General features: G+C 37.4%; 1 protein-coding gene across 1 annotated transcript in view; it reads right to left on the reverse strand.

Moving 5' to 3' along the window:
• LOC128656862 (vomeronasal type-2 receptor 26-like) overlaps positions 1-24295 on the reverse strand; it is a 109329-nt gene that overhangs the window by 57050 nt on the left and 27984 nt on the right. Inside the window, exon 3 of the mRNA XM_053711028.1 lies at positions 18902-19144. Within this exon, the coding sequence (XP_053567003.1) occupies positions 18902-19144 (243 nt within the window). The remainder of the gene's footprint in view (positions 1-18901; positions 19145-24295) is intronic.

Here is a 24295-nt window from a genome sequence, read left to right on the forward strand (position 1 = left end):
TGTTACTTGCACTACATCACAGTGCATATTTCCTTGTGAGTAGCCATTCGGCAGCACTTTATGCACAGATATTCATTTGAATATTGAAGTTCCTGCACCATGAGGCGCTGCTCTTTATTTTTCTTCTAGTGCGCTTAGGTAGTTGTTTTCAACTATTTAATGGAAAAAAGGAATACTGACAAATTCAGCATTATTCTTCATTTTCTTTAATGTTGCATTCGTTTGGATATTTGTCTTGTTAAAGTGAAATGAATAGCCATATTTTATTAAAGAATGTGCATTTGTAACGACATGAATGCCCATGTTTAGATATTTTACAATAACCATAATATTTACTACAGACAAATTCTATTATTATTATATATATATATATATATATATATATAAATGTTTCTATTAAAAGTTATAGCTGTTTTATAAGTGTTTTCAAGTATGCTCAGCGTACCAGCACTTAGACGTAGAACTTGCTCAGAGAGCCTAAGGTCTATCATCTGGTTCTGGTAATGATTTAATTTGCATCATTGCTGATATGGTACAAGCCACACTTGCTTTCTGAGAAGTTGCATTATTAAAAATGCTGGTGCACTGAGAATATCTAGCAATGCTTCACATGCACGTGAAGAGAAAAAATGTAAAAGTGATAACTTTTACATGAAGCATTGTTGCCAATACATGTATATTGCAAATATGTTTCCATTGAAAGTTGTGATTGATCTATGTGCATTTAAATTTTGACCAGATGGTCCCTTTAATCTATGTGTAGTGTTAGGGTGATTGAAGGCATAGTAGAAGGGATGTGCAAATGTGTTGAAAGTACTATCCGCTTGGTAGAACAAATAGTCCTGTGGACATGCTCTGAAGAAACAGTCCTTTTGTGACTGAGAAACGCGTTGCTGTTTTTAATAAATTATACTTTTTTATATACACTTGCTTCTATTTTCTGTGATTGATTTTTTCTTCCCTGGGACCATATAACTTCCTTCACACAAGACCCCTGTTAGCTGTTTGCAGGAGTGCAATGTGCTGGGTGGCTGAGAAGTTCCAGCTCGCATTTACAGCACCTATCTGGTGCTACATGTATGTAAAGCACTTTAATACTGCCAAAGGCTGTGTGTCTTACTGTGCTAGGTGATGTGGCTTTGTGTTCTCTCACTAAAGGTGTCATCCACACCTACTGAGTACTAATACTTCCCTGTCATTGGACCTGCATTGCCAGTATTCAGTCAGCTGGACAATTGCAAAGTTCCAGTCTGCCCTACAAGTGCCTCTTTGGTGCTTTTCTACATGTGAGTAGCAATTCTGGTGGTGTATAAACAAGGTGACTACAACTCAAAAGAGCCATTGAGAGGGGAAACCGCACATAGAAGGTAGCCTGCACCCTTATCTAAACCAGGCCCTGCTCCACTGGATATTTTTAGGAAATATTTTATCATTTATGTGTAGACATAATTGTATATGCCCTTAAGGTTTCTATAATTTGTATCTACATAAGGCTTCTGTGGCCCCCATATGTTAGGAGGTTGACCCTCACTGCTATATAATTTATATTCCCATAGTTGATATAGCATATGAGTTGAATAAGGAGATATTTCAAGCCTTTTTGTACTTTCCTGCATTTATATTAAAATAACGGAGAAGGGTTTTCTTCTAGGGAGGTTGGTTTAGAAATAGAGGCTTTGGCAGTTTAGAGGATGTAGTTATTAGGGATAAAAAAACAGAAAGAGAAACATTCTTCAAGGATTGAACTACTCAGTAGCTTGTTCTATGGCCTGGTTGCCACCTAGGAGTAGCTTTGTTTAGCCCATTTGTGCTTTTCACAGAGAAATCTCCTGAAGTATATAAGTCTGATCCAGACTAACAAGGTTAGTACAGCCCCAAAATACCAGGCAATTACCCTCTGAACAAGGAAAATAGCAGCTCCAGATGATTGTTTTGTTATTCTTTGATTTAATAAAATATCATATTTACAATAAAAGAAATCCTAAAATAACATTTCCATTAAACACAAACAAAAAATATAACTGCAAATATATAATATAACCAGTCTAGGTGGTAAATACAAAGACCCCAAGTTATCAAGGTCTGGCGGACCTGATCCGACAGTGCGGATTATTTCCGCCAGACCTCGCTGAATACAGGGTGCAATACGCTCGCCGTATTCAGCATTGCACCAGCAGCTCACAAGAGCTGCTGGTGCAACGCCACCCCCTGCTGACTTGCGGCCAATCGGCTGCCAACAGGGGGGTGTCAATCAACCCGATCGTACTCGTTCGGGTTGATTTCCGGCGATGTCTGTCCGCCTGCTCAGAGCAGGAGGACAGGTTATGGAGCAGCAGTCTTTGTGACCGCTGCTTCATAACTGTTGTTTCTGGCGAGCCTGTAGGCTCTCCAGAAACACGGGGCATCAAGCTCCATTTGGAGCTTGATACATATGTAAAGGAATTAAAAAATGCCTGGGACATGCATAAGGCTGTCCTAAGGAAAAAGTAACATGTAATATGGGTAGACTTGATGAGCCTTTTTGGTTCTTATCTACTGTCAAATTTTATGTTTCTATGTTTAATAAAAATTGTTTTAGTGATAACAAAATGACTTTCCCAAGAGAGAGCAAAAAAAAAAAAATACAACACTAGCCCTAAAACAAAACTGCCCCTAAAAACTGCCACCCTCCTCATCTTACTAACTTTCTCGGCTCTGGGATATTCCCTATCATTCCGGCTCAACGCCGGGATAACAAGACTACTGGCCGAGTTCGGTCTGATAGAGGAGTAATCCAGGAGCATTACAAATTGTGCTTTTCACAGAGTAGAATTCTCCTGAAGTATATCAGTCTGATCATATCTAACAGGGTCAGTCCAGCCCAAAAATGCCAGGCAATCCTCCTCTGAACAAGGAAAATGGCAACAACAGATGATAATTTCGACCCTTGAGAAGTCTCTCTAGGGGTGATGGGGATACAAGATGTGGACTCCTTGCCCAGTGTGCTTAGAGGGATGTAGCTGCACTTCACTGAAAAGGGTCACAGAAGACAAAAGCAATTGTTTGCAGTTGCCTCATTCCTTGTTCAGAGGAGGATTGCTTGGTATTTGGGGCTGAACTGACCTTACTAGGTGGGATCAGACTGATATACCTCAGGAAAATTCTCCTCTGTTAAAAGCACAATTGGGTTAGAAGAGTCTGCTCCTAGGTGGTAACTCACCATAGAACAAACTACAGAGATGTTGTTTGTTCCTGGTAGAGCGCTTTTCTTTCTGTATGCATTTGTATTATGGATTGTTAAGTGTGTGTGGGGGATGCTTCGCAAGGAGATATTTTGTAGCTCAGGGTGTTCGATCTGGGAGTGGGGGGCAGAAACCTGTTTAAGCCGAGGCCAACAAGGTGGATACTGTAGAAACATTTACTCACCCTGTGGAGGGGTTGACCTCCCCCCAGCACCATATATCCCAGGCCATCTTCTACAGAGGATATTATCCCAGGTGCAGAGCAGCCTGAAGTCCCTGAAATCTTGCAGCGTGAAGGTGGGATGGAGATTGATCCTACAACCAGTCAGCTGAAGTGATGTCTAATTTGAATGAGGTTGAGGATGTGTCTAATTTCTCTTCTTTCTGATGTTGAGTCTTCACCTGGAAGTGCTGTTTCCTACTTATATGATCTCTAGTTGTCTCCTTCACTGAATCTGTGGAGTTTCAGAAAGTTCCTGTTCCTATAAAGGAAGCCTGGCAAAAAAAGATTCTACTCCTAAGACTTAAGTCCCCCAGGATACGTCTGTAAAAGGTCCTGATGGAAAAGAGAGACATGGTTTTGCTCCTAGGTCTGCTGGAGTGTTCCAGAAAAACATGAAGAAAGCCAAGGGTGGGAGGAGACCCCCATAAGTCATTGTCACTGGATATATATTGTATATAATGTGTTTTTTGTTTTAATTAAAGGGACATGAAAAACAATTTTTTTCTTTCATGATTTAGAAAGAGCATACAATTGTAAACAACTTTCTAATTTACTTCTATTATCTAATTTGCTTCATTATCTTGATATTCTTTGCTGAAAAGCATATCTAGATATACTTAGTAGCTGCTGATTGGTAGCTGCACAAAGATGCCTCCTGTGATTGGTTCACCGTGTGCATTGCTATTTCTTCATTAAAGTATATCTAAATAATGAAGCACATTAGGTAATAGAAGAAAATTGAAATGTTGTTTAAAATTGTATTCTCTACCTTAATCATGAAAGAAAATGTTTGGGTATAGTGTCCCTTTAATTAATCATATCTATCCATATAGCCTCTCTTAATGTTCGTTGAATTTGGATGAAAGCTAGATGTGCTGCCATTTTTGATGTGATGTCTAATATCAATGCTGATATCTTCTGTTTGGAGAAATGTGATTTAGACTCTCCATTTAAAGAGGCAGTATGGTCACTGAGAGGATATGTATGGTCTTCTTCTGCAGAATGTTATGGAGGTGTTGTAATTTTGTTTTGGGGTGGGGCTAGTGGAACATATTGTTATGAGAAGGGTTCTTATGTTTTTTTTTTTGTTTTTTTTTTGTAGTGTTGTTTATCATTTATTTAATATGAGTGCTCAGGAAGATTAACACTGAATTGGTTATTTTTTTTTAAGTTAGGTTTTAACCAAGAGAGTTTTTACTTTTTGTTTGGGGATTTTAACTCTAAAAAGTTAGGGATAGGAAAAGTTGATTAGAGGTATTTTTTTTATAAATCTTGCAACTATTTATCAGCTAGATAACGAGTTTTTAACGCTATAGGGAAATTAACAACCGCAAAATTTTCGGCATTATTTTACCTCCCTATATCGCTGATATTACAAGTTTTAAAAAAGCAGGCTTGTGCAGGCGATATGGTTGCGTTGAGCTCCATACCGCACCAAAATCAAGCACTGCTTTGACGTGCTCGTGCACGAGTTCCCCATAGACAACAATGGGGAGAGCCGGCAAAAAAAAGCCTAACACCTGAGATTGCGGAAACAAAAGCTTCATAACACAGCCCCATTGATGTCTATGGGGAAATAAAAAGTTATGTTTAAACCTAACACCCTAACATAAACCCCGAGTCTAAACACCTCTAATCTGCTGCCCATAACATCGCCACCACCTACATTACAGTTATTAACCCTTAATCTGCCGCCAACGATATAGCCGCCACCTACATATAGTTATTAACCCCTAATCTGCCGCCCTTAACATCACCAACACCTACATACATTTATTAACCCCTATTCTGCTGCCCCTAACATCGCCGCCACCTAAATACACATTAACCCCTAATCTGCCACCCTTAACATCGCCGCCACCTACATTACAGTTATTAATCCCTAATCTGCCACCCCCAATGTCGCCGCCACTATACTAAAGTTATTAACCCCTAAACCTCTGGCCTCCAACATCACTAACACTAAATAAACATATTAACCCCTAAACCTAACCCTAACCCTTAGCATAGCACTAACCCTAACGTAACCTTAACCCTAAATCTAACCCTAACCCTAACACCACCTAACAAATAGAATTAAAATAAAGCTAAATAAGCCTTACAATTATTTCCTAAATAATTCCTATTTAAAAAAAAAATACATGCTTACCTGTAAAATAGAACCTAAGATAGCCACAATATAACTATTAAAAATAAAAACATACTTACCTGTAAAATAAAACCTAAGATAGCTACAATATAACTAATAGTTATATTGTAGCTATCTTAGGTTTTATTTTTATTAACTATTTACTAGCTACCTAGTTAAAATAAATACAAAGTTACCTGTAAAATAAAACTTAACCTGCCTTACACTAAAAACTAACATTGCAATAAAATAAAATTAATCAAATTATTAAAATACAATTTTCTAACTTACAAAAAAATAAACACTAAATTACAAAAAATAAAAAAATAAATTTTCAAAAATAAAAATGAATTACTCCTAATCTAATAGCCCAATCAAAATAAAAAAGCCCCACCAAAATAAAAAAAAACCCTAGCCTACACTAAACTGCCAATGGCCCTTAAAAGGGCCTTTTGCGGGGCATTGCCCCAAAGAAATCAGCTCTTTCACCTGTAAAAAAAAATACAAACACCCCCCAACAGTAAAACCCACCACCCACCCAACCAAAACCCCCCAAATAAAAAACAATATAAATAAACCTAAGCTAAACATTGCCCTGAAAAGGGCATTTGGATGGGTATTGCCCTTAAAAGGGCATTTAGCTCTTTTACATTGCCCAAAACCCTAACCCAAAAAAAAAACACCCCAAAAAATCTTAAAAAAACCTAACACTAAACCCCGAAGATCCACTTACAGTTATCGAAGTCCTGACATCCATCCTCATCCAGCTGGCGAAGTCCTCATTCATGCAGCAAGAAGTCTTCATCCATGCGGCCTCTTCGATCTTTATTCAGTCGGCGAAGTCCTCATCCAAGTGAGAAGTCTTCATTCAGACGGCACCTTCTACCTTCATCCATCCAGCGTGGAGCGGGTCCATCTTCAAGACATCCGGCGCGGACTGTAAACTGAAGGTTCCCTTTAAGTGATATCATCTAAGATGGCGTGAACATATCCCAATAAAGGGATATAAAGGAGCGCTGATATTTAAAATATATAAAAAGCAATAATCAATATAAAACCAGGTAGTACACTTAAAATATAGTAGATCAAGTCTACCGTATTAGTCCTGTTTAATGTCCATAGACTGGTAGTAAATTGAAGGGATAAAGGTATCCTCCTGTTACGTGGGTAGGGCTGCTCCTCTTGATCCCAGAGAGTGTGGAACAACTGTTAAAATAGAAAGTAGAAAGAGGGCGCCACAATAGCGTGATACCGTCTGGATATGTAGGTATAGATATAAGTAAGTATTATGCTTACCAGATGGTATGACACTGTGCTGTGACCAGTGCAAGAAAGCAGGCTAGCACTTATCAGTGGCTAGTACACTGTGGAAGCCAAGCTCCAAAGGCACTTGTCCTAGTTGAAACTCTGAGTGTGTCTCCTGATGGCTGGACTTCAGGTGCTGCAGAGGTGTAATCTTTTGTGTGTTGTTCAGTTGGTATTGATAAACCACAACACAGACAACTTCAATAAAATGGCTTCAATAAAAAAAAAAGCCATTTTATTGAAGTTGTCTGTGTTGTGGTTTATCAATACCAACTGAACAACACACAAAAGATTACACCTCTGCAGCACCTGAAGTCCAGCCAACAGGAGACACACTCAGAGTTTCAACTAGGACAAGTGCCTTTGGAGCTTGGCTTCCACAGTGTACTAGCCACTGATAAGTGCTAGCCTGCTTTCTTGCACTGGTCACAGCACAGTGTCATACCATCTGGTAAGCATAATACTTACTTATATCTATACCTACATATCCAGACGGTATCACGCTATTGTGGTGCCCTCTTTCTACTTTCTATCTAAGATGGCGTCCCTTACATTCCTATTAGCTGAAGGAATGTAAGAGACACCATCTTGGATGACGTCCAAGAAGTCTTCGCCGGCTGGATGAAAATCGAAAAGGCTGCATGGATGAAGACTTCTTGCCACTTGGTTGAGAACTTCACCGGCTGGATGAGGATGGATGTCCGGACTTCGATAACTGTAAGTGGATCATCGGGGGTTTGTGTTAGATTTTTTAAAGGTTTTATTGGGTGAATTTATTTTTAGGTTAGGGTTTTGGGCAATGTAAAAGAGCTAAATGCCCTTTTAAGGGCAATGCCCATCCAAATGCCCTTTTCAGGGCAATGTTTAGCTTAGGTTTATTTAGATAGGTTTTTATTTGGGGGGTTTGGTTGGGTGGGTGGTGGGTTTTACTGTTGGGGGGGTATTTGTATTTTTTATTACAGGTAAAAGAGCTGATTTCTTTGGGGCAATGCCCGCAAAAGGCCCTTTTAAGGGCCATTGCAGTTTAGTGTAGGCTAGGTTTTTTTATTTTGTGGGGACTTTTTTATGTTGATAGGGCTATTAGATTAGGAGTAATTTGTTTTTATTTTTGATAATTTCATTTTTTTTTTTTTTGTAAGTTAGAAAATTGTATTTTAATAATTTCATTTATTTTATTTTACAGGTAACTTTGTATGTATTTTAACTTGGTAGCTAGTAAATATTTAATAACTATTTACTAACAAGTCTACCTAGTTAAAATAAATACAAACTTACCTGTGAAATAAAAATAAAACCTAAGATAGCTACAATATAACTATTAGTTATATTGTAGCTAGCTTAGGTTTTTTTTTTACAGGTAAGTATTTATTTTTAAATAGGAATTTTTTAGTTAATAATTGTAAGGTTTATTTAGATTTATTTTGATTATATTTAAGTTACTGGGTGTTAGGCTTAGGGTTACGTTAGGGTTAGGATTAGATTTAGGGTTAGGGTTACATTAGGGTTAGGATTAGGGGTTAATATATTTATGTAGAGTTAGTGATGTTGGAAGTCAGAGGTTTAGGGGTTAATAGGTTTATTATAGTGGCGACAATGTTGGGGACCGGTGGAATAGGGGTTAATATTTTTTTTAGTGCCGGCGATGTCCAGAGCGGCAGATTAGGGGTTAATAATTTTATTTTAGTGTTTGTGATGCGGGAGGGCATCGGTTTAGGGGTTAATAGGTAGTTTATGGGTGTTTGAGTTTAGTTATGAGTTTTATGGTGCAGCTTTGTAACGTAAAACTCATAACTATTGACTTTAGATGGCGGTACAGATCTTGTGGTTATAGAGTGTACCGGTCACTTTTTGGCCTCCTAGGCAAACTCGTAATACCAGCGCTATGGGAGTCCCATTGAATAAGGACTTTTTTAAAAGTACGGTTCTGACGTTGCGTGACGGCCAAAAAGGTGTGCGGTACATCTATTCTGAAAAAGACTTGTAATAGCGGCGTTAGGGAAAAAGCAGCGTTATGAAGCATAACGCTGCTTTTTCACTCATAACGCAAAACTCGTGATCTAGCTGAATGTGATTTAGTTAGTATTTTTGGTCTGAAGGATGCCTTCTAGTTAATTGTGTTCTCATATTGATTTTTTTTCTTCCAGGAATGCGAATATCAATAAATAAAGCATGAAGCTGATGTTTTTCATGGATCAGGTATGTATTGTATGTAAAGTGAGTATAAGGTGAGAGATGAGTATGGAAGGAATGTATAGAAGTTAAATGTGATGTTGTTGGAGGATAAATGTATAGTTGAGTATTTTATGAGGAAGTTTAAATGAGTTCAGAAAATTAAGCAGGCTTTTAAAGAGACACTCGAGTCAAAATTAAACGTTCATGATTCAGATAGATGCAACAGTAAAGATCGAGGCCTCCATTACATATGCAGCGTCGCCCGCAAAATCCTCTGCCGCCAGTTTTTACGCGATTATGGTATTACATATACGGCGTAGCATACAAGTTACGTGCATATATTTCACCCTTCGCTCGCAATTATTACTCCCATAGGCTAACATGGGACCGCGTCGTAAATCGGTATCCAATATCCAGCGCAAGGCCTTACCTGGCGAAAATGGAGAAATCTTACTCCATTTTTACCTCGCCATAAAAGGCAGCTGTAGCAGGCCTTGCGCTGAGTATGGGAGCACTGTAACTCCCGAAAATGCCTGCAAAAATAAACTAACACCTAACGCATGCGCAATGTCTATCTACCTGTCAACCGCAATCCCCCACCGCAATAACTAATAAAGCCTATTAACCCCTAAACCGCCATAGCCCACACCACAAGTAATAACTAAATTATTAACCCCTAAATCTGCCAACCCCAACATCGCAAACTACCTCTTAAAACGATTAACCCCTAATCCGCCATTAACCCACAACGCAATAAACCTATTCAAGTATTAACTCCTAAACTGCTATAGCCCACATAGCCTATTAAATGTATTAATCCCTAATCTGCCGCCGCCGTCGCCGCCACTATAATAAAGTTATTAACCCCTAAACCTAAGTCTAAGCCTAACACCCCCTAACTTAATTATTATTTAAATAAATCTAAATAAATGTAATATTATTAACTAAATTATTCCTATTTAAAACTAAATACTTACCTATAAAATAAACCCTAAAATAGCTACAATATAATTAATAATTACATTGTAGCTATTTTAGGATTTATTTTTATTTTATAGGCAACTTTGTATTTATTTTAACTAGGTACAATAGTTATTAAATAGTTATTAACTATTCAATAGCTACCTAGTTAAAATAAATACAAAATTAAATGTAAAATAAATCCTAACCTAAGTTACAATTACACCTAACACTACACTATCATTAAATAAATTAAATTAATTAACTACAATTACCTAAAATTAAATACAATTAAATAAAATAAACTACAAAAAAACAAACACTAAATTACAGAAAATAAAAAAAAATTACAAGAAGTTTAAACTAATTACACCTAATCTAAGCCCCCTAATAAAATAAAAAGCCCCCAAAATAATAAAATTCCCTAAACTATACTAAATTACAAATAGCCCTTAAAAGGGCTTTTTGCGGGGCATTGCCCCAAAGTAATCAGCTCTTTTACCTGTAAAAAAAGAAATACAACCCCCCAACATTAAAACCCACCACCCACACACCTAACCTTACTCTAAAACCCACCCAATCCCCCTTAAAAAAAAACTAACACTACTCCCTTGAAGATCACCCTACCTTGAACCGTCTTCACCCAGCCGGGCAGAAGTCTTCATCCGATGTGGCCAGAAGTCTTCATCGAATCTGGGCAGAAGAGGTCCTCCAGACAGGCAGAAGTCTTCATCCAAGCGGCATCTTCTATCTTCTTCCATCTGACGAGGAGCGGCTCCATCTTGAAGACATCCGACGCGGAGCATCCTCTTCGTTCGACGTCCAACTGAAGAATGAAGGTTCCTTTAAATGACGTCATCCAAGATGGCGTCCCTTCAATTCCGATTGCCTGATAGAATTCTATCAGCCAATCGGAATTAAGGTAGGAAAAATCCTATTGACTGATGCAATCAGCCAATAGGATTGAGCTTGCATTCTATTGGCTGATTGGAACAGCCAATAGAATGCGAGGTCAATCCTATTGGCTGATTGGATCAGCCAATCGGATTGAACTTCAATCCAATTGGCTGATTGCATCAGCCAATAGGATTTTTCCTACCTTAATTCCGATTGGCTGATAGAATTCTATCAGAAATTCGGAATTGAAGGGACGCCATCTTGGATGACGTCATTTAAAGGAACCTTCATTCTTCAGTTAGACATTGAACAAAGAGGATGCTCCACGTCGGATGTCTTCAAGATGGAGCCGCTCCTCGTAGGAAGACTTCTGCCGTCTGGAGGACCTCTTCTGCCCGGATTCGATGAAGACTTCTGGCCGGATCGGATGAAGACTTCTGCCTGGCTGGGTGAAGACGGCTCAAGGTAGGGTGATCTTCAAGGGGGTAGTGTTAGGTTTTTTTAAGGGGGGATTGGGTGGGTTTTAGAGTAAGGTTGGGTGTGTGGGTGGTGGGTTTTAATGCTGGGGGGGTTGTATTTCTTATTTTACAGGTAAAAGAGCTGATTACTTTGGGGCAATGCCCCACAAAAAGCCCTTTTTAAGTGTTATTTGTAATTTAGTATAGGGTAGGGTATTTTATTATTTTTGGGGGCTTTTATATTTTATTAGGGGGCTTAGATTAGGTGTAATTAGTTTAAACTTCTTGTAATTTTTTTTATTTTCTGTAATTTAGTGTTTGTTTTTTGTAGTTTATTTTATTTAATTGTATTTAATTTTAGGTAATTGTAGTTAATTAATTGTATTTATTTAATGATAGTGTAGTGTTAGGTGTATTTGTAACTTAGGTTAGAATTTATTTTAAAGGTAATTTTGTATTTATTTTAACTTGGTAGCTATTAAATAATTAATAACTATTTAATAACTATTGTACCTAGTTAAAATAAATACAAAGTTGCCTGTAAAATAAAAATAAACCCTAAAATAGCTACAATGTAATTATTAATTATTATTGTAGCTATCTTAGGGTTTATTTTATAGGTAAGTATTTAGTTTTAAATAGGAATAATTTAGTTAATAATAGTAAATTTATTTAGATTTATTTAAATAATAATTAAGTTAGGAGGGTGTTAGGGTTAGGGTTAGACTTAGGTTTAGGGGTTAATAACTTTATTATAGTGGCGGCGACGTTGGCGGTGGCAGATTAGGGGTTAATACATTTAATAGGCTATGTGGGCTATGGCGGTTTAGGGGTTAATACTTGAATAGGTTTATTGCGTTGTGGGTTAATGGCGGATTAGGGGTTAAACGTATTAAGAGGTAGTTTGCGATGTTGGGGTTGGCGGATTTAGGGGTTAATAATTTAGTTATTACTTGCGGTGTGGGTTTGATGGCGGATATAGGGGTTAATAGTTTAAATAGGTATATTGCGTTGTGGGGGGTTGTCGGTCTAGGGGTTAATACATTTAATATTAGTAATGAGAGGGGGGGATTGCGGATATAGGGGTTTTACGTGGCTGGCTTATTTTTGGGAGGCCGTGTTAGACTTTTACGGGAGATTTGTTATTTTCTGTATTTTTCTTAGGCGCCAGCAGTTTCTAAAGTGCCGTAAGTCACTAGCGACTCCAGAAATTTGTATTTACGCTCATTTCTGGACATCACTAGTTTATCCGACTTACGACACTTTAGGAACTGCCAGCGGGGTATATGTAATACCCCAATGTGCAAGGTGAAAATACGGGCGGCGCAGATTCCCACGCTTGCGCCAAAACCTGTGCCATATATTTGATTGCGCCCCACATGTGTCTTAAGGGGGCACTATAAACCATAAAATCCTGTTTGAAAATAAATCTGAGATGCTATTAAACTAGACAGGCCTATCACTTGACCTATTACAGGACATAAAACCAATCACAATATATAAAATTAACTAAAAATTGTGAAAATGATAAAAAACAATACAAATTGGTAACAAAAAGTCTTAAAAGTTCAACAGAGGTATGCTGTGTAAATATAAACACCACGAGTCAGCGCATCCTCATGCTGGTTGGTCTGGCAAATGACTATCTGGAATGGAAATAAGAAGGGCGTCTCATGGTGCAGAAAGTTTCAAAACATATACTGATTAGAATAAAGATTCCCTAAAGGGTACTCACAACGAATAAAGCACTATGGATAAGTGCTAATGGAGCCAACTGGATCTCAACAGCCTCCTGACTGGCTGTCTGGGCTACAAAGCCAACCAGGATCCCTCTCAGTGCAGGGCTGACTGGCCTCTTATGCTAGGCAGACAGCCTGAGTTTCACTCAGTTGGAAGGGTTAAAAGTATTCCCTATGAATCTGAATCAATCCACACACTGCTAATCTTCCAGGTGTAGTTCAAAGTGTGTATTTACATTGAGGTGAATGGGGAACTGTGTGTTCCATGTAAATATAACGTTATATATCCATTGTATAAAATGCCCTTAGATACTGACAAACAGGATAAATAAGTTACCTGGGATTCAAACAAAAAATAAACTTCAAAAAAGGCATAACATTATTCATTACCATTCTAATTAATAATCTCTAATTTAATTACAAAAGAAAATAACATGATAGAAAAACCAGTTTCATTTTACAGATCAATTTTACTTTAGTCCAAGTTTTTCACGCAAAAAATAAAAGTACAACAATGTTAGTGGAATGGTACAGAATCCACAAAAAAAAAATTATGTCACCTGGGTAGCACTTTCTGATTGGTGGTTACATTTAGCCTCCAATCAGCAAGCACTACTCAGGTGTGAGCCAAAATTACTCCGGCTCCTAAGCTTACATTCCTGCTTTTCACATAAAGATACCAACAGAACAAAGAAAAATGAATAATAGCAGTAAATTAGAAAGTTGCTTAAAATAGCATGCTCAGTCTGAATCATGAACGTTTAACCACCAATGCAGACTTTATTTTATCTTTTGCAGTCACATTAGCAAGATTTGTTTTACTCCTACAATATCCTGATTGTGCAGGTAAATTATTTTCAGAATAAAGCAGAGCACACTAACACAACTGAAAGTCATTCAAAAAATGTAGATTTTCTCTATAAATTTGCATAAATCCAATTATTGAAAGCAAAATAATAATTGAGTCAGCAGACCTCATTGGTGTCAATGGCTGTCAGTTACATTGAATACTCCAGAAAAAAAAAAAATGATTGTGATACCTTGAATACTCATGTGCAACGGATCACTACAACTATGCAAATGCAGAAAATCAGCAGCTTTAAGCCACATGCACATACAAGGCTTAGAAATCTACTAGGCTACTTGCCATGACCACTAAGAGGTTGAACCAGGTGGCATATAGTGGCCTGTAATTTAAACTATCTGTCCACCTCTGGGATCTACATGCCCCGAGCATCGCATAATAAATTCCAAATGCAATTAATTGTTCAGCATTTACTTAAAACATAGACAAATACATATTCAAAGGGGCACTGCATTTTTCCTTGATGAGTACTTGTTCGATGGGCTGAAATAAAATAATTTTAGAATAACCAAACAAATATTAGGTATGCATTAAACACGTTATTAACATAGTTTTACTATTTTAAGAGTAGATAAGATGCTTTACTGGTGCTCAATATGATTTACTGATGGGTGACAGAGAAGATGGCACGCATTTGTTTTAGTGTCCTCTTTTTAAGAGATCATTAGCTCTAATTTATTACACATGAATTATATTATTGGTGTTTAGTTGCTGGTTTGTTAAGAAAATGATTTTACCAATGTAATAAATTTACATAATATAGGAACATTTATGGGTATAATTATGGGTGAAACAGTTTTCTAACATGTAATTGGCAAGAGTCCATGAGCTAGTGACGTATGGGATATACATTCCTACCAGGAGGGGCAAAGTTTCCCAAACCTCAAAATGCCTTGAAATACACCCCCCACCACACCCACAATTCAGTTTTTACAAACTTTGCCTCCTATGGAGGTGGTGAAGTAAGTTTGTGCTATATTCTACGTTGATATGCGCTTTGCAGCAGGCTGAAGCCCGGTTTTCCTCTCAGAGTGCAGTGAATGACAGAGGGATGTGAAGGGAGTATTGCCTATTGAATGCTATGGTCATCCTTTCGGGGATCTATTTCATAGGTTCTCTGTTATCGGTCGTAGATATTCTTCTCCTACCTCCCTTTTCAGATCGACGATATACTCTTATATACCATTACCTCTGCTGATTCTCGTTTCAGTACTGGTTTGGCTATCTACTATATGTAGATGAGTGTCTTTTGGTAAGTATGTCTTATTTTATTTATGACAGCTATGGTTTGGCACTTTATATGTAAAGTTCTAAATATATGTTTTATACTTATATTTGCCATGATTCAGGTTAATCAGTATATTTCCTTCTTACAGACTGTCAGTTTTCATTTTTGGGAAATGCATATGAATACATTTTTTTCTTACCTAAAAATGTTTCAATTTGACTTTTCTTTCTAAATAGCGGGCTGTTAGGCTCGCGGATGCAAAAAATGCTAGAATTTATTGCGTCATTTCTGGCGCGAGACTTTTTTGGCGCGAGAATTACGTTTGTTGACGTTATTGACGTAATTTCCGGCATCGTAGTTGATGCCGAGAGTTTTCACATAGTTGCGTCATCTATGACGCTCGTGTTTGTTGCAGTTTTTTTGACATTATTTAAGTCTTTGTTTCTTTTTGCTTCTGGTTTCCAGAGGCTTATTCTGTTTGCATTTTTTCCCATTCCTGAAACTGTCATTTAAGGAATTTGATAATTTTGCTTTGTATGTTGTTTTTTCCTTATTTGGACGATATCTTGGTACTTGCTCAGTCTTTACATTCAACAGAATCTCACACGAATCAACTTGTGTTGTTTCTTCAGGAACATGGTTGGAGGATCAATTTACCAAAATGTTCCTTGATTCCATAGACAAGGGTAACCTTTTTTGGATTCCAAATAGATTCAGTATCCATGACTTTGTCTCTAACAGACAAAAGACGTCTGAAATTGGTTTCAGCTTGTCGGAACCTTCAGTCTCAATCATTCCCTTCAGTAGCTATGTGCATGGAGGTTTTAGGTCTCATGACTGCAGCATCGGACATAATCCCCTTTGCTCATTTTCACATGAGACCTCTTCAGCTTTGTATGCTGAACCTTTGGTGCAGGGATTATTAAAAGATATCACAATTGATATCCTTAAATCCCAATACTCGACTATCTCTGACTTGGTGGTTAGATCACCATCGTCTAGTTCAAGGGGCCTCTTTTCTTCATCCAACCTGGACTGTGATTTCAACAGATGCGAGTCTTTCAGTTTGGGGAGCTGTCTGGGGATCTCTGACAGTGCAGGGGGTTTGGAAATCTCAAGAGGCGAGATTACCAATCAATATTTTGGAACTCTGTGCGATTTTCAGAGCTTTTCAGTTCTGGCCTCTTCTGAAGAGAGAATCGTTTATTTGTTTTCAGACAGACAATGTCACAACCGTGGCGTATGTCAATCATCAAGGTGGGACTCACAGTCCTTAAGCTATGCAAGAAGTATCTCGGATACTTGCATGGGCGGAATCCAGCTCCTGTCTAATCTCTGCGGTTCATATCCCAGGTATAGACAATTGGGAAGCGGATTATCTCAGTCGCCAGACTTTACATCCGGGAGAATGGTCTCTTCACCCAGATGTGTTTCTTCAGATTGTTCAGATGTGGGGGCTTCCAGAAATAGATCTGATGGCTTCTCATCTAAACAGGAAACTTCCCAGGTATCTGTCCAGATCCAGGGATCCTTAGGCGGAAGCAGTGGATGCGTTGTCACTTCCTTGGAATTATCAACCTGCTTATATCTTTCCGCCTTCCAAGAGTGATTTCCAAAATCATAATGGAACGCTCATTTTTACTGCTGGTGGCTCCAGCATGGCCACACAGGTTTTGGTATGCGGATCTTGTTCGGATGTCCAGTTGCCAACCTTGGCCACTTCCGTTAAGGTCAGACCTTCTATCTCAAGGTCTGTTTTTCCATCAGGATCTCAAATCATTAAATTTGAAGGTATGGAGATTGAACACTTAGTGCTTAGTCATAGAGGTTTCTCTGACTCAGTGATCAATACTATGTTGCAGGCTCGTAAATCTGTGTCTAGAAAGATTTATTAACGAGTTTGGAAGACTTACATTTCATGGTGTTCCTCTCATAAGTTCTCTTGGCATTCTTTTAGAATTCCTAGAATTTTACAGTTTCTTCAGGATGGTTTGGATAAGGGTTTGTCTGCAAGTTCCTTGAAAGGACAAATCTCTGCTCTTTCTGTTCTGTTTCACAGAAAAATTGCTAATCTTCCTGACATTCGTTGTTTTGTAAAGGCTTTGGTTTGTATCAAGCCTGTCATTAAGTCAATCTCTCCTCCTTGGAGTCTTAATTTGGTTTTGAGAGCTTTACAGGCTCCTCCGTTTGAGCCTATGCATTCTCTGGACATTAAATTACTTTCTTGGAAAGTATTGTTTCTTTTGGCCATCTCTTCTGCTAGAAGAGTTTCCGAATTATCTGTTCTTTCTTGTGTCTCCTTTTCTGATTTTTCATCAGGATAAGGCGGTTTTGCGGACTTCATTTAAATTTTTACCTAAGTTGTGAATTCCAACAACATTAGTAGAGAAATTGTTGTTCCTTCGTTGTGTCCTAATCCTAAGAATTCTTTGGAAAAATCTTTGCATTCTTTGGATGTGGTAAGAGCTTTGAAATATTATGTTGAAGCTACTAAAGATTTCAGAAAGACTTCTAGTCTATTTCGTTGGCTTCCTGGTTAAAGTAAATCCCCGCCTCAGAGGATTACGGCTCATTCTACTAGGTCAGTTTCTACTTCCTGGGCTTTTAAGAATGAAGCTTCTGTTGATCAGATTTGCAAAGCAGCAACTTGGTCTTCTTTGCATACTTTTACTAAATTCTACCATTTTGATGTTTTTTCTTCTTCAGAAGCAGTTTTTGGTAGAAAAGTTCTTCAGGCAGCTGTTTCAGTTTGATTCTTCTGCTTATAATTTCAGTTTTTTCATTATAAGATTAAAACTTGATTTGGGTTGTGGATTCTTTTTTCAGCGGAATTGGCTGTCTTTATTTTTTATCCCTCCCTCTCTAGTGACTCTTGCGTGGAGTTCCACATCTTGGGTATTTGCTATCCCATATGTCACTAGCACATGGACTCTTGCCAATTACATGAAAGAAAACATAATTTATGTAAGAACTTACCTGATAAATTAATTTCTTTTAAATTGGCAAGAATCCATGAGGCCCACCCTTTTTGTGGTGGTTATGATTTTTTTGTATAAAGCACAATTATTCCAATTCCTTGTTGGTGCTTTCGCTCCTTTCTTATCACCCCACTTCTGGCTATTCGTTAAACTGAATTGTGGGTGTGGTGGGGGTTGTATTTATAGGCATTTTGAGGTTTGGGAAACTTTGCCCCTCCTGGTAGGAATGTATATCCCATACGTCACTAGCTCATGGACTCTTGCCAATATGAAAGAAATTAATTTATCAGGTAAGTTCTTACATAAATTATGTTTTCCCTAGGGACAGAAAAAAAGGAACATTTTAGCACACATAACTATGCATGCAGATAGCAGAGCAATGCTGGTGTTCTGTCAGAATTTGCTCCTTTGTCAGAATGTGCTACCTCTGAGTGTGCATGCTCTGTATGACGTAATCACACGCCACATATGTTAAATAGGAATGTGTGGAATGCGATTATGACTGTGGCTTGACTGCGGCTTGACTGTGAATCAAATAAAAAGTGCATATAAAAATGATATATATATATATATATATATATAAAATGAAAAATGTGACAATGTGCTTTAATCTTCATATGTTTCATCAATGTGACAAGAGATTGAACTTTGTCCTGTATATATAGAGCCAAGTACTGCTTGATGTAAAAACATGTTAAAACGGGTTTAAAGCGTTAGTTCTCCTTACCTGTGAAAAATATGGTCCCCACAAGTCTGTAGTATTGTATATTTGTAGCTGCTTTTCCACAGGAGCTGATTGGTCAAAACTCCCAACTGTTATTGTGACTGGTTTATATTTTTTTGGAATGTCATGTTTAATGAAGTATGTTTTTACAATATCAAAGCGACCAGGAGGATCCCCGTTGCTATCAAAATACATCTCATCTCCCGAAGGGCTTGAGAATCGCACATTTCTGACAAACAAATTCAACTGAAATTTCATAAAACAGTTTTTTAGTTTTTAATTGCACTTTTTGTTTTTATATTTGTTTTCTTTTTTTAAATAATGGAAATTAAATATTTTTAATGTGTTGACATTAAACAAACATATTTTGATTACAGTAATTTCATACCAGTTTTTTTTGTAGGACACTAAACGTGAGTTCATTTCAGCAAATATGTTTCCTCCACATACACCTGAATAAATGAATAAGTAAGCAACAAGGTCTACAAGGTTTAACCATTTCAGCAGCGTTACCTGCCTTTTGTTCTTAAATTCTAATTGCTATCTAAAGCATTGACATATTATTTATTGATTATGTTTTAGCGGATAATAGTGTATGTTTTAACATATGTTTTTATGCTCATTAGTCTGATGCCAGCATTTTATTTTTATTTACCATAGATTATTATTAATCTTGTAATAAAATAGAAATAGGGATAATGATAATGTAAGTTATTATTAATAGTTCCCCATCTAGTAATAGGTTACTACAATTGGACAATAGAAGTATAATCTCCCGAATTGGGGACAATAACACTCATATATGATATAATGTAGTATAGACTAATAAGACCTGGGGAGGGTGCTCACTGTTCAAATAAATGTAGAAAAAATTGGAGACAAGCGAACAGAGAATAGAGCACTCGCAAAAATGATGGCATAGGTGGCTATTCAGTGTAGGTATATAACATTAAAACTTAATATTTATTGTGCAAAAAAAAGATAAAAACTACTATATAAGTAGTAATTAATACTTAGATTAAACACAATTTTGGATGTGAAGTTGTGAGGTATTTCCTTAGCATGCAGTCCACTGTCAAAACAGAGAGGAACAATTTTATTCTTGAGTTACTAAATTTTGTGCTAAAACACAATTATTTTGTATTCAATGATAAGTTTTACCTGCAAATACATGGGGTCATCATGTGCACCCACCTACGCTAATATATATTTAGGGTGGTGGGAAAGAGAACATGTATTTTGCGAGGATATGACCAGATTCACTACACATATTAACTTATGGTGTAGATATATAGATGACCTCTTTATTATATGGACGGGTAATGAAGAATTATTCAAAGAATTTATAAGGGTCTTAAACACCAATGTAATGAATTTGAAATTAACATACCATTTAAGCAAAGAAAAGGTTGAATTCTTGGATGTGACTATGTTCAAAGATGCTGATAATGTATTATAATCAGACCTATACAGAAAGAATACAGCGACTAATTCTACCTTGCATTATAATAGTTGTCACACAATTTAGACCAAATGAGCTATCCCCACAAGAATCTTACCCCTGTGGCTAAACATTACTTGAAAAGACATGGAACAAAACCGGATTTAAAAACATGAGTTTTACAGGTTATTAAACCTGGTATCAGAGGTGGAGATATAGAAACGATGTTACTACAGGCGGAATGCAGGTGGATTTTCTGGTTGAACACCTTAATACCAAATGGTCTAAATGAACAGGATGGGTATAATTCCTATCTATAATAACAATGACTTGGTATATATATATATATATGCTCTTGACTAGCATATGAACATCTTACCCATACAGTACAAGCAAGTCAGATATAATAATATCAGAGATACAATTATGTATACATATTTGTTTACCATTCAATCTGTTCATTATATCTGATATGCATTCCTTCCTGCTTTTAGATGAAACTAAGTATCATATTTTGTTTTTCATAAAAGGATAATCCACTGAACGAAAACGTTTATTATTCTCGGATATCAAAAAAAAAATTCTTGTATAGAAAGAGATTTGACATTAAGGTGGGCCAGATATATGATATCCTACTGGCTTCTTTACATTGTAAATTGCTAGAAACTTTCGGACTAATTTAATGATATTTTTACAGTGCACACATTTTATGTGCAAAACAAAGTAACATCTTAAAACAAAATATCTTTTATGGATCCCACAAAGAAACATCATAATTTAAATTATAGTAATCATGTTGTGCCAAATAAAGGGTCATAAATAACCATTATGATCAGTTAATTGAGAGGCTGACAGTTGTCAATTGACCCATATGTAAAGCTTAAAACTATTTGAAATACCATGATATTTCTCATTTATGACCTGTATTGATATATACATGAATGTCATCTGATCTTCATATATAAAGGTTCACATGGTTGTGGGACACTGTTATGTTTTAAAATAACACATAAAGAGGCAACACCGAACAAAAACATATTTTTTATTTGGTCAGATACATGCTCCTTTTCAAACATTATTTAATAAGAGGCTTGACAGTACAGTAATAGTCTAATCATACTAGACTTCTAGTGTTATGATAGCAAGTGAGACTGAACCCCTCTAGATCGCATTCCTTTTGAAATCTTAATAAGCATCAATGTCAATATTTCTCATGTATAACGTTAGTGAGCATCAATGCTCCGTTTACTGTTTTGCCATTTGCTTACAATGACGGCTTACAGCCGCTCCCCCAACATACTGAAACTCCCCTCTGTTCCTGATCATGTGACTCAGAACTGACCAATTATGGGAGGACGACTTTGAATGGTTCACATGGAGGTGTGAACGATCCATAAGATTTGATTAGCTATTTGTCATATATAGGCTATGGGGCTACATTCAGTCCAGTTAGCCTTTGAGAAAGCCAAGCCAGGCGAAATGCGCATCAGACGCCACTACGGCTGTACTATCCACCAAGTGTAGTTATGCTGGGCACATTATATTAGCCATTATTTATACTATACCAGGTTTGGATTGATTAATAAGGGTCTACATTACCCTATAACTTAATTATTTGAGGTTTATCCTTTGCTATCGGTTTATTGGTGAACACCTTTATCTGCAACCTCTGCCCTTTCTCTCTTACTAATTGGGTCTGTGTATTGTATAGTATATTTACTTGTTGTGTGGACCCACGCTACCTACACTTCCCCTTATTGTAATTATTACTAATTGTATCATTAGGGATTATTTTGGACAGATTCACACCGGTCCAGTATTGCACTAGATAGTATAATTACGTTTGAGGTCAATCCTCTTTTTCAGATAGATATTGTGCAATCCGTGAACCGTGTTTTGGTGTGTCTCTGCCAAAAATCCCTCCTACTCATTTCTGAGTTCTACCGGCATATTTCTTGGGGCTACTGGGGATAGACAGCCATCCATTATATGTGTGTTTTTAATCTAAGTATTAATTACTACTTATATAGTAGTTTTTATCTTTTTTTTGCACAATAAATGTTAAGTTTTAATGTTATATACCTACACTGAATAGCCACCTATGCCATCATTTTTGCGAGTGCTCTATTCCTAATTAATCTTGTAGTTGCCTATAAGTATAGACTGTTTTCTTCTTATACACACATTTTTTTATATGCATTCCTGTAATATTATACTTTTCATTAAATAGTGTCTTTTGACAGATCTACAACTTTTTGCCCTATTATGATAATCAGCTCTTCTTATAGGAGCGCTTCTCCCTACCCCCCTGTTTTCCATTTAGCCATAGTGAAATGTCAGCCCTCTGTTCAACAGAGCTGTTTAAATGCAGTTGCATAGTTTAGTGATTAAAAGTGATATAATGTACGTTTAGTCTATAAAGACAGGTCTTCCAGGTCATCTCTTTGGTCACTTGACTTATAATTATTACTTTTAAAGGCCCAAAGTGGCATTGTTTATAGTACAATCCTTCTGAGTTATATTTTTTATGGAGATGTCCATGAGAGGCCTCATTTGTGCTGCAGAAGTCTTGGAATAGAGAGGTACAAAAGGTCTTGTTGTCTGTGTTGTATTTAATTATTGTACTGTTTATGATTGTTTGTAATTTCTAGTGTGTAATGCCTTTTTTGTTTGGTTCCCTTCTAAAGTTCAATAAAAATGAGTATGATTTAAAAATATTCACTTGTAATAAGAGCACTTTAGTTTTCAATATCAAGTTTTGTTATTGATGGGTATTATCTTAATGGGACAGTGTACTTGAAAATGTTTATTCTTTAAAATATAGATAATCCCTTTATTACCCACTAGTGGAAAAGCCTGCCCAGAGGGCAGTCTATTGTGGTGACGGAACCACCTAACCACCCTGCCATTTTCAGAAGGGCAGTCTATTATGGTGACGGAACCACCCTGCCATTTTTGGAATCCACCTGGATGCAGCTTACGCTGCATCCAGGTGGATTCCGAAAATTGCTGGGTAGTGAAAGAATCAACCTGGATGCACCACCCTGCCATTTTTGGAGTCCACCTGGATGCAGCTTATGCTGCATCCAAGTGGATTCCAAAAAAAGCACAGTGGTGAAAGAATCCATCCAGGTGGACTCTTTCACCACCCCTTTTGCTCTCTCTCTCCCCTCTCTTTTGCTTTCCCTCCCCAATCTCTTTTGCTCTCTCTCCCCAATCTATTTTTCTTTCTCTCCACCCTCTCTTTTGCTCTCTCCCCCCTCTCTTTTGCTCTCTCTCCCCACTCCTTTTGCTCTCTCTCCCCCTCCCTTTTGCTCTCTCTCCCCCATCCCTTTTGCTCTCTCTCCCCCTCCCTTTTGCTCTCTCTTCAAGACATCTGATGCAGAGAATCCACTTCATCCCACGACTAACACAGAATGAAGGTACCTTTAAGTGACGTCATCCAAGATAGCGTCCCTTAGATTTCGATTGGCTGATAGCATTCTATCAGTCAATCGGAATTAAGGTAGAAAAAATCCTATTGGCTGATCCAATCCAATAGGATTGAAGTTCAATAGGATTTTTTCTACCTTAATTCCGATTGGCTGATAGAATTCTATTAGCCAATCGGGAAACTAAGGGATGCCATCTTGGATGACGTCACTTAAAGGTACCTTCATTCTGTATTAGTCATCAGATGAAGAGGATGCTCCATGTCGGATGTCTTGAAGATGGACCCGCTCCGCGCCGGATGGATGAAGATAGAAGATGCCGTCTGGATGAAGACTTCTGCCCGTCTGGAGGACCACTTCTGCCTGGCTTGGATGAAGACTTCTGCCCGTCTGGAGGACCACTTCGATAGTATTTTATTTGGGGGGTTGGTTGTGTGGGTGGTGGGTTTTACTGTTGGGAGGGTTGTTTGTGTTTTTTTACAGGTAAAAGAGCTGAATACTTTGGGGCAATGCCCTGCAAAAAGC

Source organism: Bombina bombina, chromosome 4 (assembly GCF_027579735.1).
Source record: "Bombina bombina isolate aBomBom1 chromosome 4, aBomBom1.pri, whole genome shotgun sequence".
Classification (NCBI taxonomy): Eukaryota; Metazoa; Chordata; class Amphibia; order Anura; family Bombinatoridae; genus Bombina; species Bombina bombina.